This window comes from Rhineura floridana, chromosome 1 (genome assembly GCF_030035675.1).
Source record: "Rhineura floridana isolate rRhiFlo1 chromosome 1, rRhiFlo1.hap2, whole genome shotgun sequence".
NCBI lineage: Eukaryota > Metazoa > Chordata > Lepidosauria > Squamata > Rhineuridae > Rhineura > Rhineura floridana.
In genome coordinates this window covers 96,396,712-96,417,311 of record NC_084480.1, presented here as the reverse complement: position 1 = coordinate 96,417,311, position 20,600 = coordinate 96,396,712, and the positions used below count along the sequence as shown (strand labels likewise).

Here is a 20,600-nt window from a genome sequence, read left to right as displayed (position 1 = left end):
TCAAACACAGCCACTCATAAAGAAAAACGGGTTAAAGGTGGTGACTAATCATGTTCTTTCACAGCCACCTGACTTATAAAAAGCCATTTAATGTGTAAATTGCCATTTCTAATGTCAGATTTGTGACCAATAATTTGTTTGTATAGAGGCCGATAAATTTGTCCTGTACAGAATGCAGAAGAGCATTGCTAGCAGATGATAGCATATTCCACACTGGAAGATAAGCAGTGAATTCATTTGGGGTATTGTGGTTGACATTATTAGGGTCCTGTAACAATGTTCCCTGCCTAGATATGGGGACGAAGTTGGCATCTGGGTTTATTGCAGAGTCTAGTTCCTGTGCTTGTGGCTTTGTTGTGTGAACTGTGACTAGTGAGTAGATACTTTAAGTTAGGGGAGACTATCTCTAAGAAAAGACTGATCTGCTACCCAAAGCCTGTGAGAGGGAAATGTCATTGTCCAGGATGGTATAGGCTGTAGGTCATTGATGATACATTTGATGTTTTAGTAGATACCTATTAAGTGGTGGTGTTGTTATTTTCCTTTTTACATAGGTACCCAGGAACAATCTGGCCTTGTATTATTCATTATTTTTACCTCATGAGAGGTAGGAAATCTATTGTGTCAGCTTTCATGGGCTGAAGAGCCATAAAGCCTTCTTCTCAATTGTCTCTAGATGCCATTGCACACAGTCTCACACCTGGCCATGATCCTTTAACTGGGCTGCACTTGGGAGTTCATGGGAAGAAGTTTCAGAGTCAATTGCAAGCTTCCCTTGTCTCTTCATGATTGATATAGTGAGCATAACCGAGACCTGGTGGAATGGAGAAAACCAGTGGGATACGGTTATCCCTTGATATAAACTATATCGGAAGGACAGGGAAGGACGTATTGGTGGCGGAGTCGCTCTATACGTGAAAGAAGGCATTGAATCCAGCAAGCTCGAAACCCCAAAAGAGGCAGACTCCTCCACAGAATCGTTGTGGGTGATACCGTGCCCCAGGAGGGACTTAATACTGGGAACGATCTATCGTCCCCCTGATCAAAATGCTCAGGGAGACCTTGAGATAAGATATGAAATTGAGGAAGCATCCAAACTAGGAAATGTGGTAGTAATGGGTGACTTCAACTACCCAGACATAGACTGGCTGCATATGTGTTCCAGTCATGACAAAGAAGCAAAGTTTCTAGATATTCTAAATGACTATTCCCTAGATCAGTTGGTCATGGAACCGACCAGAGGGACGGCAACCCTGGACTTAATCCTCAGTGGGGACCGGGACCTGGTGCGAGATGTAAGTGTTGTTGAACCGATTGGGAGCAGTGACCACAGTGCTATTACATGTAACTGGCCAATTGCCACGAAAATCCAACACGGTCACATTTGACTTCAAAAGAGGAAACTTTTGAAACTTCAAAAGAGGAAACAAAAATGAGGGGATTGGTAAAAAGAAAGCTGAAAAACAAAGTCCAGAGGGTCACATCACTCGAAAATGCTTGGAAGTTGTTTAAAATCACTATATTAGAAGCTCAGCTGGAGTGCATACCGCAGATCAGAAAAGGTACCGCCAGGGCCAAGAAGATGCCAGCATGGTTAACGAGCAAAGTCAAGGAAGCTCTTAGAGGCAAAAAGTCTTCCTTCAGAAAATGGAAGTCTTGTCCGAATGAAGAAAATAAAAAAGAACACAAACTCTGGCAAAAGAAATGCAAGAAGACAATAAGGGATGCTAAAAAAGAATTTGAGGAGCACATTGCTAAGAACATAAAAACCAACAACAAAAAATTCTATAAATACATTCAAAGCAGGAGACCATCTAGGGAGACAATTGGACCCTTGGATGATAAGGGAGTCAAAGGTGTACTAAAGAACGATCAGGAGATTGCAGAGAAGCTAAATGAATTCTTTGCATCTGTCTTCACAGTGGAAGATATAGGGCAGATCCCTGAACCTGAACTAACATTTGCAGGAAGGGATTCTGAGGAACTAAGACAAATAGTGGTAACGAGAGAGGAAGTTCTAAGCTTAATGGACAATATAAAAACTGACAAATCACCGGGCCCGGATGGCATCCACCCGAGAGTTCTCAAAGAACTCAAAGGTGAAATTGCTGATCTGCTAACTAAAATATGTAACTTGTCCCTCGGGTCCTCCTCCGTGCCTGAGGACTGGAAAGTGGCAAATGTAACGCCAATCTTCAAAAAGGGATCCAGAGGGGATCCCGGAAATTACAGGCCAGTTAGCTTAACTTCTGTCCCTGGAAAACTGGTAGAAAGTATTATTAAAGCTAGATTAACTAAGCACATAGAAGAACAAGCCTTGCTGAAGCAGAGCCAGCATGGCTTCTGCAAGGGAAAGTCCTGTCTCAGAAACCTATTAGAATTCTTTGAGAGTGTCAACAAGCATATAGATAGAGGTGATCCAGTGGACATAGTGTACTTAGACTTTCAAAAAGCGTTTGACAAGGTACCTCACCAAAGGCTTCTGAGGAAGCTTAGCAGTCATGGAATAAGAGGAGAGGTCCTCTTGTGGATAAGGAATTGGTTAAGAAGCAGAAAGCAGAGAGTAGGAATAAACGGACAGTTCTCCCAATGGAGGGCTGTAGAAAGTGGAGTCCCTCAAGGATCGGTATTGGGACCTGTACTTTTCAACTTGTTCATTAATGACCTAGAATTAGGAGTGAGCAGTGAAGTGGCCAAGTTTGCTGACGACACTAAATTGTTCAGGGTTGTTAAAACAAAAGGGGATTGCGAAGAGCTCCAAAAAGATCTCTCCAAACTGAGTGAATGGGCGGAAAAATGGCAAATGCAATTCAATATAAACAAGTGTAAAATTATGCATATTGGAGCAAAAAATCTGAATTTCACATATACGCTCATGGGGTCTGAACTGGCGGTGACCGACCAGGAGAGAGACCTCAGGGTTGTGGTGGACAGCACGATGAAAATGTCAACCCAGTGTGCGGCAGCTGTGAAAAAGGCAAATTCCATGCTAGCAATAATTAGGAAAGGTATTGAAAATAAAACAGCCAATATCATAATGCCGTTGTATAAATCTATGGTGCGGCCGCATTTGGAATACTGTGTACAGTTCTGGTCGCCTCATCTCAGAAAGGATATTATAGAGTTGGAAAAGGTTCAGAAGAGGGCAACCAGAATGATCAAGGGGATGGAGCGACTCCCTTACGAGGAAAGGTTGCAGCATTTGGGGCTTTTTAGTTTAGAGAAAAGGCGGGTCAGAGGAGACATGATAGAAGTGTATAAAATTATGCATGGCATTGAGAAAGTGGATAGAGAAAAGTTCTTCTCCCTCTCTCATAATACTAGAACTCGTGGACATTCAAAGAAGCTGAATGTTGGAAGATTCAGGACAGACAAAAGGAAGTACTTCTTTACTCAGCGCATAGTTAAACTATGGAATTTGCTCCCAGAAGATGCAGTAATGGCCACCAGCTTGGATGGCTTTAAAAGAAGATTAGACAAATTCATGGAGGACAGGGCTATCAATGGCTACTAGCCATGATGGCTGTGCTCTGCCACCCTAGTCAGAGGCAGCATGCTTCTGAAAACCAGTTGCCGGAAGCCTCAGGAGGGGAGAGTGTTCTTGCACTCGGGTCCTGCTTGCGGGCTTCCCCCAGGCACCTGGTAGGCCACTGTGAGAACAGGATGCTGGACTAGATGGGCCACTGGCCTGATCCAGCAGGCTCTTCTTATGTTCTTATGTTCTTATGTTCTCTGGTTTTATCTTTTTGGTTATCAAGATTGATTGTGCTCCCTCATGTAGTCATAGGGCCTACCTTATCAATTCTGATGGTACATTTTTTTTCTTCCACTGGTGATTTTCATTAAATGCAAATTTGATGTCTTATATGGAAGTGAAATTGCTACACATTATCCTGCAGAGTTGGTCCTTTTTTACTATTTTTATTTACACTGGAAGCTTCCTTCACTACTGGGGGACAGTTAGGGCACACAGCCAACATGCAGGAATCATCTTATATCGGTAATTTCCCATCTTTACATCATATCTTCAAGGGCACAGCTTATACATGGCCCCAAATTCCCAACATCTGATGTGCCATATATGTTGGCATGCGGCTTGCACAAAACTAAGTCACCCAAGTCCAAGAAAACATTCCACAGGCAAATGCCCTAACTTTCTAAATACCTGGTTTAAAATTTTCAGAAGCCCACTGAATTCCAGCATAGATCTATTGATTTAGGAATAGATTCATCAAGCTGTAAAGACCAGCATTTTGGAATATTAATGTAATTTTATTTTATTTATTTCTGCGATTACTTTATTACTTATTAAAGGTTACTTCAGTAAAGTTCAATAAAGCTTCTGGCCCGTATAGTCCACAAGGTGCGTCATTTGCGAAACCGAAAGCGGCATCTCCTCTCACTCTCAGCATCCAGTGTAGCAAACAGCGAGAGGCGGCACAAACGCCCCACGAAGATGCGACCAACAGGAAAGTTCTCCCCAAGAAGCCAAAAGCAAAGGCAATGAGAGGCAAAACGCGGCCGACACAAGGCGAAACGAGCAAGGCCAGCACGGCAGGACAACGGAGGCCACAGGGGCGCGCCCCAACCCCAGCAGCCAACAGAAAAACTGCCGTGGCGAACAATGCTGTCTCCCGAATAGAGGCCGCAGCCCCAGGCTCGCCAAAGGGCCGCAGCTCATCCCCAGCTCCGATCCGGCAACCAGGAAACGGTGGCGGCGGCAGCCCAGCGTAGGTGAAAGTCTTACATCGTATTTCTGATAGCTGGCATCCAGGTCGGGTCCGAGGGTGGTGACATAAGAGGGGGGGAGGCTACCCCATATTTTCCAATGCATTGTAACCTCCAACAAGGGAGAAATTACCGCATAAAAGCTGTTTGTTGCGGAGCTCCCTCACCTGTAGTATGATGAGGATTTGTTGATGCACACCCCTGCAGTAAACCATGCTGTGAGCCGAGCATGTGCTTTCAGCGTTATGGCACCAGTTCTCTGGAATTCTCTTCCAATAGATGCAAGGAAAGCCCCAACCTTGTGCTGTTGTTGGCATTTGTGGGAAAGAAGTTTTCTTTCTTTTCTCCCAAGCATTCCCAAATTACTCCATTCTATTTCTAAAGAGTTTAATTCTTGTTGGTTTGATGTTTGCAATGGTATTTTATTATTTGTATCAGATTTTATATTCTATTTTTTGTATACTATAGGTATTCTTTGAATGAAGAGCAATTTATAAATTCTCCCTCCCCTGTCTTACGCTCTTCACTGGCTGGAAACCTCCTAACAACACACTGAAGATTCTTGCCTGGGAGGAGTTGAGTCTTCTTCTCAATGTTCTTCTTGATGATGCTAATTATGTATAAAAAGCTACAAGCAATGAACAAAGCCTGTCAGGCAATGGAAATGAAGCTGCCTTTTAATTTTGGAAATGCATGGGCATTTTAACATTTATGCAGATATATACAGAAGAGGGGGACACCACGTCCATTTGCAGCAGTGGAGACACTGTGCCTATTTATAGATTATCCAGTACTAAACACATACATTGACAAAAAAAATAAATGGAAATTTTATGTTGACACAGAGTAGAATCTGAAACATTATCAGATTCATTGCTGTTCAAATTTCTCAGAATAACAAAAATCTCTGTGTAGTCAGAACACTAATAATCTGTCTACAATTGCTCTTAAAATATGTCAGGACTCTTACCCTCCCCTTACCCCCAAAAAACCATACACAGAAACCAGGTGATTGTAATTATTTTATTATGCATTTACTTGACAAATAATGTATCTGCAGGGGCATGCACGATAATATTGACACAATTTATCATTACAGCATTACAGTGAATAATTATTTTAAGATCTGGGCTTCCTGGCTTTTCTACATAGCATTTTTGTTTTGTTTTGACAGCCTTATTTATATTGAGTATATGCTGTCCTTAGTCAGCTAAGAGAAGTGTGGTATTTCATATTACACTAACATCTGAAAGTTGGCACAAACGGCAGCCTTTGCCTGAAAGGTACAATACTTTAAAAGGAAGAATCCAGCATTCATTAAAATGTATTACTGGGAAGATGAACTACTGATATAGTTTTTTTCTCTCAGAAATCCTCAAAAGGTAATAGAAAGTACAACTCATATCTATATACTTGCAGTATTTGTACTGTTTTACATTAAACTTGCATCAAAAATCACTTAGTAAAATCAAATTTAAATATAAAACATGAAAAATTATTCCATAACATTCAAAGATTGCCTCCAAGATTGTTAAATCCTCACAAATTAAGCAGATGGGGAAAAGAAGAAATGAAATACTGCTTGTTATGCCAACATGATTTATAAAACCCCATACTCATATAGCAAGTTGTTTGTTGTAACAATGCAGACAGAAAATAAGCACAGGATCAGCTCCCATTTGTTTTTATGCCAATATATCCCCCACACTCTTAAATGTGGTAAAAGGTATTAACTTAGGTTCTGATACATAATATTACTGCACCACACTTCACCAATAACCCCTTAGAACACCTGCTGAGGTCTGGAGAATGCTGGAGCCTGCTGACATAACTGCTTCTGGGGATGCTGTTGTGGCCAGGAGGAATCATTTCCTTTCCTGTGCTCCTGGCCAGAAATGTAACCCTGCATTCTCTGGAGCCCATGTGCAGCTGAGTTTGCTGGGCTGAGGGAGAGCAGTGGCTGCATGTATAGCAAAGTGGCAGCTTAGGCCCTTAATATATATTTGTTTTGAACCAGTAACTAATTTTTGGTTCTCATATTTCTGTTCAAAGCATTTCAGATATTAAATGTACTAATTTTACCTTATAATTTGAAACACTTCAAATTTTTTTTAAATGAACAAAAGACAGAAAACACATGTGAAAGAATGCTTTGATACTGCACTTCTTTTCAGAAGTTTCCTTATTAAGTGAAAAAACAGTTACAAAATTAGACTACATCTCTTTATGCTAAACAAGCAGTTGGTTTTAATTTGCAAACAAATGAAAAAGCTGCCAAGCCAATTCCATTCCTAATACCCCCAAAACAACATGGAGGGGGAAACCAGATGGGCTTTATCCAGGAAGTTACAATGGGAAAGCCACTTTTCAATATAGGTGTCTTGGGAACAATTTTGCATTTGATTTGATCCATAATCTCAATAAAGTAAGACAGGTATATTTAAAACAAATTGAAAATTTTAGCATCCAATGTCTGCATATCTTGTTTAAGGATTAATTCATTCTCATTTTAATTTTCTCTGGATCACACTATAGTGAGTTCTAGTGGTATGACAAGTATGCATATAGAAATTGGACACTACTGTCCCTCTACAAAAACATATTCAGAACTGAAAAGAATAAGAAATGTATCCAGAATACACAGAGCTTACTTTGGCTATATGCATATTAAAAAAATATTAAATAAGGAAAAGAAACTAAGGCTTGTATCCAACAAAATTGTCCTGTTCACAGAAGGCCCTCTGATTGCACAAAGGAACTTTCCCTCCCTCTCCTTCCACTGTGTGCTCCCAAAATCTGTTCTGGGTTTCCTCCAACCCTCTGAAGGGGGTGCAGGTCGTGCAAGGAGAGGAAAGGGAGGGAAAGTTCTGTTGTGTGAGCAGACATTATTGAGTGAATGGGATGACTTCACTGGATAGAACCCTAAATCGCTAAATATTCACTAATAGGCAAAAAACCTTGCGTTTAAGAACGTACCTATAGCCCACAGATATTTCTATCAAACTTTAAAAAGCAGGGAAATTGGGCAGCTATAGTGAATGCACCAGGGGAGCAGGAGACCTGACCTCCTCTCTGAGATATTGGACTGCCCTACAAAATGCAAACACCATTTGGGTTCGTCTTTCACAGTCCAATCCACTTGCTGTGTAGCTTGGAAGAATCTGGTAACATGTGCCTCTGAGCATATGGGGAGTGGTGGCAACACCTGCCATCTCCAAAGATGGAGAATTATATTTTTGTATGTTTGTTGGTGTTCTTACCTTGCTTCTTTCCTGTGTTACTAACGTTTCTACAGAGAATCTAAACTAGAACATTTTATTTCCCTCATCGTTCATCCTAAAAATCTGTGTCAAATTTATTTTTATTAATTTCAAAGCCTTTTTATCGGTCAATGTCATATGATGGTGAAGACAGCTTTTTGTGTTTCAAATTGGAGGTTCTGTTTCTATGTTGGGTGCATTAACAGTTGAATCTGAAACTGCAGTTTAATGTAAAATCAGACTGATTCCAATATGTTGCTACTTCAGCAATGACTCTAGCTGTTGGAAAAAAGAGAATGCATGTTTTCAGCCTGCTATGTTTAAACTTTATTTAAGGCAAGGTGGGCACGGTCAATTAAAAACATAGAGCACACCTAGAATTTTGCTAGAATATATTTCACCTCCCACTGTTTTATCTTGTGCAAATTGAGACACTCCTGAGGTCCACTGGAGACTATTCTGCAGACTTCAGTGCCATTATTCCACCATCATGTTTGGAGTTTTTTTAGTGTAACTTTTGCCAAGTGTTGCTGTACTTCACATATTCACAGAAATAAAAACAAAATGATTTCCTATAGGAACCTTCACTAAAATTGTAAAGGAAATCAGACATATTTAAAGTGACCATCTGAACTATATCAACTGTCTTTATAATGTTGCTTCCTCCCTGCTAAAACAAGATCAGCATAGCACGTCTTCTTTCTATTCTTTGGGCTGATTGCAGGTGTTGCCACTCCCCATATGCTCAGAGGCACGTTGCTAAATTCTTCCAAGCTACACAGCAAGTGGATTGGACTGTGAAAGACCAACCCAAATGGCGTTTGCATTTTGACCAATTTGTAGGGCAGTCCAATATCTCAGAGAGGAGGTCAGGTCTCCTGCTCCCCTGGTGCATTCACTAAAGCTGCCCAATTTCCCTGCTTTTTAAAGTTGTCCACAGGGAATGAGGAGGGGAGGAGGAGGGAGGGGAGGTAACACAGAGGGGAGGTAACACAGAGGGGAGGACTGGGATGGGAGCAAGCAGGAGGGGTGGGAGAAGGACAGGTTTGATCATTTGCATGTTTATTGAGTTCAGTGTGATTTACTCCCATGCAATCATTTATTATTTATTTATTTATTTTATTAGATTTATATACCACCCGACTAGCATTAGCTCTCTGGGCGGTGAACAACAGAATATAAAAATACAAAACATCTCAAATCATGCTTAGGCAATCATGCTTAGGATAGGTAAAACTGACCAGGGGGGAGGAGGAGGGAGAAGGAGCGTATTGGAGGGGGCAAAGGAAGGGGTGGGCAGGTTTCATCATTTGCAAGCTTATAGAGTTCAGTGGTATTTACTTCCATGCAATTATGCTTAAGACAGGTAAAACTTATCTTTGTTTTATGTTTGTCAAGACTTTCCTCTTCTCCCAGGCATTTTAGCTTGTGTTTTTAAATTGTTTTTAAAAGATGTGTTTTAAATATGTATATCTGTTTTTGGTGTTTTTAGTTGCTGTAACCGTCCAGAGAGCTTCGGCTATGGGGCGATATACAAATACAATAAATAAATAAATAAATAAAATAAAACTGACCATGGGGAGGAAGGGGCAAGAGGGAAGGAATAGGAGGAGAAGGGAGGGTTTTTTTTGATCATTTGCATACTTGAGTTCGATGGCATTTATTTCTGTGCAATCATGTTTAAAAATGGAAATGGACTGCCTTCAAGTTGACCGGACTTAGGGTGACCGTCTGAATAGGGTTTTCATGGTAAACGGTATCCAGAGGTAGTTTTACCATTGCCTTCCTCTGAGGCTGAGAGGCAGTGACTAGCCCAAGGTTACCCAGTGTGCTTCACAGCTGTGTGGAGATTCACATCCTGGTCTCCTAGGTTGTAGTCGAACACTGACCTAGGGGAGAGGCAGGGAGGAAACGGAGATTGGGTGGGTGGGCACTGGGCAGAGGGGAAGCCCCTTTCCTTTTCAAAAGGAAAACATTGTCAACAGTATCACTGTGTTTCAGCCTTTCCCCCACCTTTTTATTCTACAACAGGCACATGTAGCCTCACACCCAAATTTAAACCAAAGCTGTCCTTGGCGACATCCACACCAGGCCTTTATTTCACTTTGGGCAGTCATGGCTTCTCTCAAAGAATCCTGGGAAGTGTAGTTAGTGAAGGGTGCTGAGAGTTGCTAGAAGACGCCCTGTTCCCCTCACAGACCTTCATAGTGGCCGACTGTTAAACCTGTCTGGTCACTGAAGCTCTCTCAGTGGAACAGGAGTCTCATCTCAACACCCTTCACAAACTACATTGCCCAGGATTCTCTGAGGGAAGCCATGATTGTCTCAAGTGAAATCAAAGTCTGGTGTAGGTGTGGGCCCGATTAGGCAAGCCAAACAGCTGAGTCTGGCTTTTAGAATACTGACAGTTGGTTCTTACTGAGCATGCCCCACGTTATCATTGGGTTCCACCCAAAATTTCTTAAATTAATTAAAGATCAGCCAGACATTTTTTTAACTTTTAAACTGCAGAAGATGAAGGTCAAAGTATGGGGCAAGGCCAGTATTAGGATTACAGGTACTCTGTGAACACGGCTGATTCTTAATTAATTTCAACAGATTATGAGAACTCTGACAGAAAAAAGTCCAAAAGGGCTCTGGGATTTTTTTCTCTTTTTACACTTCGAACTCTCTATTCTCTCTGACTGTTTTGTGTATCACCATGAAAATTGACAGGGTTGTTAAGCAAGCGTTTCTGAGTTCAGGACTATAAGTTTTGTAAGGTTTTGTTTTGAAATGAGCTTATGGGAAGCCTCAGAATGGCATGGGGGATATTTTCTGTTTAACATTGCGGAATGTGAAAAATCTATGCTGGCTATAGTATACAGCCACTCTCGTGGCTGTATAATACATACAAATAGATATTTATACATATGGCTAATAAAATATGTTTTCTCCAATTTTCATGTTTACTGCAGGAGGAACTTGAGTATGTCCTTATGAATTTTATATAAAACACATAGGTCATGGAAAGTCTAATTCTCACAAAAAGCAGATGACAAACTTATGTCTGGACCATACCACTTCAAACTGCATGTGAGAGTAAGGCAAATGACTGAATGCTCCTCCATACAAAATCCCCAGATTGCTGCACATAGAAAACTTATGTCATGAAGAAGAGATTCATGCCTAGCCTTCTCCACTTTGGTGATTTACTAAGTGCAGTAACCATTTTTATATGGCAAAGCGTTCATCCATGTGAACCCCCACTTGTTTAGAGTGTTAGAGGACAGACACAGGTTTTTGTGTTTGTAAGACTACCAAAGCTTTTACCTGGCAAAAGGAACCACTGTGCAAAACAATTTTTTTTTTGAATTAAGAAATTCTGATAGTAAAACCATGTAATTACATTTTATTTAAGGCTCAAGATATACATCAATTAGTACATCCATTTTTCTTTTAATCAGTTAAGTGCAAAATTAACTAGTTCAGAGCAAGCCCTGTACTGTGTTAAACACAAACAAAAAAATCTGAAGGGGAAGAATGTCAGCGCAAACACACACACAAAAATCAATAAAGCTCTATTTATGTGAGTTTTAGAAACCAGCTTAGTTGCTGTCATAGTGGTGTCACTAGAAGCTGTCACTAGTAGTGTCATAAGGTTTAGCTCCTGTCTTCTCACTCACCAATACCTTCTTAATTTTTTTGGTAATTATAGGGATGAACACAAAAAAGCCATGCAACAATATTTAACAGGCAATCCAGTGACAAAGCAATATCAGTGTTAAGGATAAGAACTAAATTATTTAAATAAAACAAGTATAAATTCATTTAAAAGCCAGAGACATGTATTGTTTTTGAACTGGACTGACTGCATTTAATTTGCTTAAACAAAACCCCAAAATTAAATACCCTGTCATGCCCATCTTCCATGAGCCACAGTATTTAATTTCTTCTTTGTGCTCCAAGGATGTCTCAAGGCAAATGCGTCCTTGTAATTTCAGAGTCAGAAAGTCCATCTTCTTGAAGACTGGGCTCATAGTCACCAGCATTGTTTGCCAACTCAGTATCTGGCTCATCATTACTATCTGCACTATAATCCACTTCTTCAAGAAAGCGAGGTTCATCTTCTTCCAGAACATATGTAGTGGGGCTGTAGCAAAAACACCAGAGGAAGAGGTTTTTAGTCTATTGTGCTCAAGTAAAGCAACTCCTTACTCCCAGCATAATATTTAATGCAAAAAAATTAATTTAACTACAATGTGACCAAGAGGCACTGAACTACTAACATGACAACTATTGCCATTTAATCTATCACTGAGGGCCAAATGTTCCACAGGAGATGCATCAATATTCTGAACAACATTTATTATTACTATTATTATTAGCCCATCAACACTAAATATGAATATTGGTTGGTATTAACAAAGCATTCTGAGCTCTGGATTTTTTATGCACATAAGTCCTAGACCTAAAAATATGATGGCCTATGTGGCAAATAAAAAATTCATATAACCCCTATTTGGGTAAACAACATACAGGGGTATAAAATGTGTAAGGATTGTGAGGCCGTGCATGCTTCCTCTGCCCTCTCTGCATGCATCAGCCCTGCTGGCTTCACATTTGATCGGCGCATACTGAATAGGAAGCCCTGAAGAGAGATTCTTTGCACATTCTCTTGAAGCTGCCCTGCAACTGAGAAACCTGTTTAATCATGGTTCCTGACTGCAGAGAGGGTTCCAAGCATGTTCAACTGAAGATGAATCTGCCCAATGAGCTTAAGTCTGAGGTTGCAGCCAACAGGGATGGGGATACTGGGTATGGGGCTAATGTGTGCAGCCTTGCTCCTCCACCAACAGATTTTCAGGTAAACACCTGAACAGGGCTATTTTTGCACACTGAATATCTGTCCAATTCACCGTTGTATGCAGCATGCCTAATTGCGCCAACTAGTTCTTCAGAGCTAGAGAATGAAAAGACAATAATAGAAAAGTAATCTCCATAGTAACATAACCGAGAGTAGTGTTCTTCCGAGATTGAGATTTCAGTGTATTTGATTTTAATATAGTCAAAAAGAAATAGGCAATTGATATCACTAAGGTCTACTAAGGAAACAGGTTATAGGAATTCAATGAGAAGGGGTTTTTCCGGAAGATAAATTTCTTCACTGACGTTTACTTTTCCCATGTGACATCAGGAATTTTATGTATTTTTTCTACAAAATGTTATTTGCAAAGCAAGTCAAGTCAACTTGCATACAAATCTATTAAAGTACATCACAAGCAGAGAATAGAAATGAAACAGTGCATCACTTCACTGTGCCAGCACAGCAAAAAGCTTTAAAGTAATTCAAGTAGGTGAGCCAAGCCATGGACTATGGGAAAAGGCAACCCTCTTCACATGTCAAAAGACAAAAGGAAAATGTTCCCATTTTCCAAGCACTGAAAATATCTGCCCACTATCAGTTCTAACAGTGAAATGTGACATTAGATTTCACCAAAATCAATCTCAAGACCTGTCTAATATTTAAGGGGAGGAAATTCCAAAGAGGAGGTACTATCACACTAAAAGCCTGATTCCTATATTGTGCAGAATAGACCTCCTGATAGATGGTACCCGCAAGAGACTTCACCTACATAACACAGGTATTTTAGGTGTTAAAAGAGTGAAGAATTGGGGGAAAACGTAAGTACATACTATATCATGTCTGTCAGGGGTTTATGCTTTAGACAAGAGATCCTGATTCATATTTCTAGAGCAGGGCCAGAATTGTCCAGTCAGTAACCCAGATTACTGGATACTGAATACTCCTTTGGTTCATGCACACAAACAAACTGTGTTTTGGATGTGTGCTTCTTTCTGGATTTAGATGCGAGTGTATTGTTAGAATAAGCAAACTTGCATGTTCCCTTTAAGGGATATTTGGGGAAGTATCCCATGTACCTGTTTACCAGTGATGTAACTTCCTAAAGGGTGAGGTTACCTGGCTTTCTCTTCCTCCTCCTTTGTTTGGGATTTTCGCATATTCTCCATTAAGCTTGAGGAGAGAGAAGCATGCACATGCTTCTTTCAAGATAACCATTACCAAAGACTAATGGACTCATTTTCTTTCATCTAAGCTAGAACCTATGTTTCTTGAATATATGAAAGGTCGTGAGTAAACATTCTTTATCTTTTTACCTAAGAAGGTTGTGTCTGCTGTTATTTGTGCCTAGGGAAGTGGGCTGGTTTTACTCTCACTTCCACTGCTTGTCTTTATATCTCTGCTAAGAAATAGGACCACGAAACTGTACCTATTTCATTTTTTAAATTACCAAACATGTACTATGTTAGATACTTGTTTTTTCAAATTTGCAAGAAAAATTGGCTGCTACTGCAGTTATTTCACATTTAGTTCCCCCCTTCCAAAAATCTGTTCCAATACAAATTCTGCCAAATACTCCAGGAAATTCCTGATTCCTGTTGGAGATAACTTTCTCCTACAGAAAGTAGAGGAAGGAACCAGAGGATCAGCAATTCTTGACTTGACTCTAACCAATAGAGATGACTCAGTGGATGAAGTGGCAGTTACAGGAAGTCTGGGAGAAAGTGACCATGTTATAATTGAGTTCTTGATTTTAAAGGAAGTAAAAGCTAAGAGCAGCCGTACACGTACCCGGGACATCAGGAAAGCCAATTTTAATAAACTCAAAACTATGATAAGTAAGGTTCCATGGCAAGTGACCCTAATGAGAAAAGGAGTCTAAGATGGGTGGGAGTTTCTAAAAAAGGAAATTCTAAAGGCACAATTGCAAACAATTCCAACAAGGAAAAAAGATGGAAGACAGCAGAAAAATACAATGTGGCTTCACAAAAAGTTTAGAGATGACAAAACAAAAAAGGACACAGAGGATGTGGAAAAAAATGCGAGGTCAAAAAAGAAGAGTACAGACAGGTAGCACAGAATTGCAGGGATGGTGTCAGACAGACTAAAACTGAGAATGAGCCGAGGTTAGTGAGGGATGCTAAAAGCAACAAAAAAGCTTTCTTCATATACATCCAAAGTAAAAGACAGAGAAAGGAAATGGTGGCACAGCTACTCAATGAGGATGGCAAAATGATAACAGATGACAAAATAAGGCAGAAGTGCTCAATTCCTACTTTGGCTCAGTCTTCTCCTAAAAAAGGGTCTATGACCCTCCCAGGAAACATGAAGTGGAAGGGGCAGGACTGGAACTTGAGATTGATAGACAAATGGTCAAGGAATACCTAATCACTTTGAACGAGTTCAAATTGGCCGGGCCCGATAAACTACATGCTAGGGTATTGAAGGAACTGGATGAAGAACTCTCAGAACTGCTGTCTATTATCTTTGTGAAATCATGGAGGACCGGTGAAGTGCCGGATGACTGGAGGAGAGCTAATGTCCCTATCTTCAAAAAGGGCAAAAAGGAGGAACTGGGGAACTACAGACCAGTCAGCCTAACATCAATCCCTAGAAAAACTCTGAGCAGATTATAAAGCAGCAAATCTGTAAACACCTTGAAAGCAATGCAGTGATTACTAGGAGCCAACATGGATTTATGAAGAACAAATCCTGCCAAACTAATCTTATCTCGTTTTTTGATGGTAGATTGTGGGAATGCTGTGGACATAATGTATGTCAACTTCAGCAAAGCTTTTGACAAAGTGCGCCATGATATTCTGATTAGCAAGCTAGCTAAAGGTCAGCTGGATGGAACAACTTGAGTACTGTGTCCAGTTCTGGATACCACATTTTAAGAAGGATGCAGAGAAATTGGAACGGGCTCAGAGGAGTGAAACAAGGATGATCAGGGGACTGGAAACAAAGCCCTATGAGGAGAGACTGAAAGAACTGGACATGTTTAGCCTCGAAAAGAGAAGACTGGGGGGACATATTATTTCTTTCTTTATTAGCTTTATATTCCGTCCTTTCTCCCAGTAGAAACCTGAGGTGGCAAACAAAAGCACTAAAAACACTTTAAAACATCATAAAAACAGACTTTAAAATTTATTAAAACAAAACATCTTTAAAACCATTTTTAAAAATATCTTAAAGCTTATATTATAGCACTCTTTAAGTACTTAAAAGGTTGTCATACAGAGGAGGGCCAGGAGCTCTTCTTGATCATCCCAGAGTGCAGGACACAGAAAAATGGGCTCAAGTTACAGGAAGCCAGATTTCAACTGAACATCAGGAAAAACTTCCTAACTGTTAGAGTGGTATGACAATGGAAGCAACTACCTAGGGATCTGGTGGGCTTTCCAACATTGGAGGCATTAAAGAGGCAGCTGGACAGCCACCTGTCAGGTATGCTTTAATTTGGATTTCTGCATTGAGCAGATTTGACTCAATGGCTTTATAGACTCCTTTATAGACTCTATTATTCTCTTATTCTATAAAAAACCCTATTTTATATTATTTAGTTAGTGGGCATCAGTGGGACCTGTTGCCTGGCAAGCCAAGAGACTTGCCTTCATGACAGGCTGAATGAGACTCTGCTGCTGAGCCCCAGTCCCTTGCATCAGAGATCATCACTGCATGCTGCTGTCTAGTAGGTGGAGGCAGAGGGGCAAGACCAAGGATGAGAGCAGGAAATACCAGCTGAATAAACCTGGCACCCTGGGACACCATGTTATTTCCGTGAGAAGCTTTTGTAAGCTAGTTTGAAAGAGTTTCAGGGCTACAAAGTGGGATGTATATATACTAAAACAAACAAATAAATATTAAGAACAACAAAATTTTAAACTCGTACTACCTTGTCACTTTACAACTGGATTCAATCAATTCATTTTCAATGTCCAAGAGAGTAGATGGCAGATTGTACTCTAATGGTGATGTCAATCTTTTTAAACGCAATAAACCAGAACAGAACTTGGCTCCCATCTCTTCTAGTTCACGTGTCCCAATTTGTAAGCCCTAATTAGAAAACAACATATTCAACTGAGTGGATAGTTTAGTTATGTCTGATTTGCAATGTTAATATTGAAAAAACAACTACCAACACAATTTGTCTTTTGAAGGTATGCAAAACATGCAGATTAAAGTATTAAAGCAACAAATACAAAATGAGAAGATCACTAATTTTTATTTTGCTAAGATGTGGCTCAGGGTCAAACTACAAATTATGATAAACATGCCATTTTAAAGCATGCTGCACTGGCCACTTTTATTTTGAAGAAAAAGCAGTTGTGGAACCCCATTCTGAACATGCTTCTGACCTATTTTTTGCTGAAGAATCCTCTCTGCTATTTGCCCCCGAACCTTGTGAACACAGCAAAACACATTCAGGGGCAAGTAACAGGTATGGGTAGGAACAAAGTTTGGCAGAAAACCCTTGCAGGGCCACTGTACAGATCAGAGGCATGTTCCTGAAAACTTCCCCCCCCTTTTTTCTGTTTTAAAGTGGCCAGTTTAGGCATGTTTTTAAAGAACATGTTTACTGTGACATGAGCTTAGTCCTTTGAAATATTTATTATCTAAGTGTTCCTTTAAAGAGAATTCAAATACGGCACAAGATTGCTTTTTCAGAATCATTATATATACACATGCTATTTATGCAATCCAAGTTTTTTTTATACCTTGTATTTTCCCTGGTCACATCCACATAAAGTGCTTTCCATGGTGTAGCTCCTCTGAACACCTATTTCTCTCCAGACAACAACACGTGCTGTAGATTCCTTGGACTTTTCTACCACAAAACTGCAGCTGTTCATGCAGAATGCTGGGGCTGTCTGACTTAGAATCTTAGGAAGAGTCTAGAGGAAACAAGTATTTAAAAGCAGTCTGAAATTGTTTTGAAGTCTAGCAATCACAATGCCAAGTAACCACTGAATACTAAAAAGTGTATTAATTGGACCCTATTTCAATATTTGAAAAAATGCAAAACTGGAATTAAAGTTATTTGAATTTCATCCTATATGTTTTAAATACATGCATACACACACACGAAAGAAGATATCAGAACAAAGAACACACACATTCTAGTAATTTATTTCAACTGATTTATACCCCCTCTTCCTCTCAAAAGGAGTCCAGACCAACTAACAAATATATAATTATAACAATACAAAATACAACAGCAACAACCCCCCATTAAAATACATAGAAAACAATAAAACAGCAGCAAGGTCAGCAGAAGAATTCTTACATCTCAAAACCTTGACAGAATAAGTTGGCATTCACAGAGTGCCTAAAAGTTGCCAAAGTTTTCACAGTGTATCTAAAAGTAGCCAGAGGCTGGGACAACAGAACAAAAATTTGTGATCCACCCAGAGAACATATGTATGGGCTGCCATACAAATATATTTAATAAAAACAAATCAATGTATTTAAAGCATTTATGCCCTGCCCTTTAGCCAAAAATGCTTACAATAGTTAGTAGTAACACAGTCCCTGTCCTCAGGCTTGCAATTTAAGACCCACAAGAAAAAGGGGACGGGAGGGAGGGGAGAAAAAGGCAGCCGTTCTGCTCTTTTATGTGGTTCATGTCCTTTGTCTCTCTATCAGTCTATGGCAACTATATCATGAGAATGCTCACTTAATCAAGGCTCTGATTTTGATATTTAAATTAATGCCACAATTAGTATATTCTTACCCAACTAGGTATGCACTCTGATCTTTCATGATTAGTATTATGCCTTCCAAAAGGTTTCTTTGCCTATTTGGTTTGATATTAATGTTTTGCAGTTTTGTATCCAATAAAGTCATTGTGAAAGAGGAACAATTTACTCTCATGAAATGGAACTTCCCCCTCTATATTTCCCCCTCATATTCCCCTAACTCTCTGAAGCAGATTTGGGGGGTGGGGGGCACAGAAGGGGAGGAGAGGGAGGGAAAGTTCAATTGTGTAAGTGAAACAAATATTTTTATGGTAGAAATTCTGCCCACAATATTATTTAAATTTTCTCTATTTTATATCAAATCTTTTATTTTTATATTTTTTCTCTTTCACCTTTAATTTTGTCAGTAACTGAGATATAATCATCCCTGTACAAAGGGTGTATATATAGATTGCTAAGTACATTTATTGTTGAATGATAAATACTGAAAAGAGTACTGAAAAGAGAAAAAGACTGCACACAAGGCAAACCCACATTTTTAAAATAGAAAAACTTGACAGTGCAATCCTATGCATGTTTATTCAAAAGTAAGTCCTACTGAGTTTCAATGGGACTTCCTCCAAGCTAAGTTTATATAGGATTGCAGTGTCAATGAAATACAGTATATGGAAACTAGCAAAACTGTGAAGCTTTCAGAACTGAATTTCATCTGGGGGAAATTAACCATTTGGAAGACAGTCAGTTACGTTGGATAAAGCATTTGCAAGCAAATGGATTTTTTTCCAATTACAGTTCCTATTTATTTTGTAGTATGTTCTATAATCCATTATCATGAAACTGTTTTGCCTTTTATTGCAAGCAAAATTAAAGGAATTCAGTCCTAAAATTCAGTGTACTTAAAAACTTGATACTTAATGTTGACACAAGATGGCAGCACACAACAAAAGTTCATGCTTTTAAACTGTCCAATCATGCATTTATTTGGGGCAATTAATTATTTCTATTGTAAAACAAGCTTATTCTCTTTTACATTTTAAAATTTAGCTTTGGATGTACCAGTGATATTTCTTTTTTCTCAGCTACTGTACAGACTAGTGATATTCCTCAGCCAAGCAAGAAAAATACTTTCAGAAAGATGGGCTTTATCAATAGCCTGAATCATGTGGAACACCAGATCTACTTCAGGCAAAAAAATAAATAGAGCGTAAGCCCACTCATCTATCAAACACAAGGACATTCTGCTGCAGAGACCCCACTGAAAAAAAAGGAAGTTGTGCAAGAGAACAGTACAGTTTTATATCTACATTTTCCAAAACAGTGTGTTGCATCCAATGCTAGTCATACTCAGAGCAGACCCATCTAACTTAACGGACGTGACTAACTTACGGCCATCAATTTCAATGGGCAGTATTCAATTAAATAGTTGCACGCATGCAAGATTTACTGCTAGTGCAATGGGAGTTCCCCTTCTCCTCACGCTGCACGTACTCCATACTGTCCTCAATCCTGCTCCAGAGGGTTGGGGAAAGCCCCAAAACAGATTTAGGGACAGTGCGGGGGGATCCAGTGCCTGCAAGGGAAGAGGACCATCACCGCACAGGGAGGGAGAGCCATCTTGCTGCTGCTGCTTGGCCAACATCTCTGCTCTCTCCTTCTTGGGCTCCTGCTCTGCACGTGGGCACCTTGCAGGACCAGGCTCCAGGTACTCAGCCAGCTGTGCCTGATACTGTTCCACCTGTCCCTTCTCTGGAGGGGATATATAAGCCGGCTGGCTGAGGGGGCTTGGGAGATCCAGTGCCTGCAAGGGAAGAGGACCATCACCACCCAGGGAGGGAGAGCCATCTGCCTGCTTTGCTGCTGCTGCTGCTTGGCCAACATCTCTGCTCTCTCCTTCTTGGGCTCCTGCTCTGCACTTGGGCACCTTGCAGGACCAGGCTCCAGGTACTCAGCCAGCTGTGCCTGATACTGTTCCACCTGTCCCTTCTTTGGAGGGGATATATAAGCCGGCTGGCTGAGGGGGCTTGGGAGATCCAGTGCCTGCAAGGGAAGAGGACCATCACTGCCCAGGGA

General features: G+C 40.2%; 1 protein-coding gene across 9 annotated transcripts in view; it reads right to left on the bottom strand.

The window, feature by feature from the left end:
• Window positions 1-8,881: 8,881 nt before the first annotated feature.
• Window positions 8,882-20,600, bottom strand: part of AGTPBP1 (ATP/GTP binding carboxypeptidase 1) — a 129,701-nt gene continuing 117,982 nt past the window's right edge. For all 9 annotated transcript variants that reach the window (XM_061626652.1, XM_061626690.1, XM_061626680.1 and 6 more), the window contains 3 exons: window positions 17,550-17,726; window positions 16,727-16,887; window positions 8,882-12,120 (listed from right to left, as the gene is read on the bottom strand). In XM_061626652.1, coding sequence (XP_061482636.1) covers window positions 11,943-12,120; window positions 16,727-16,887; window positions 17,550-17,726 — 516 coding nt within the window. In that variant the 3' untranslated portion in view covers window positions 8,882-11,942. The remainder of the gene's footprint in view (window positions 12,121-16,726; window positions 16,888-17,549; window positions 17,727-20,600) is intronic.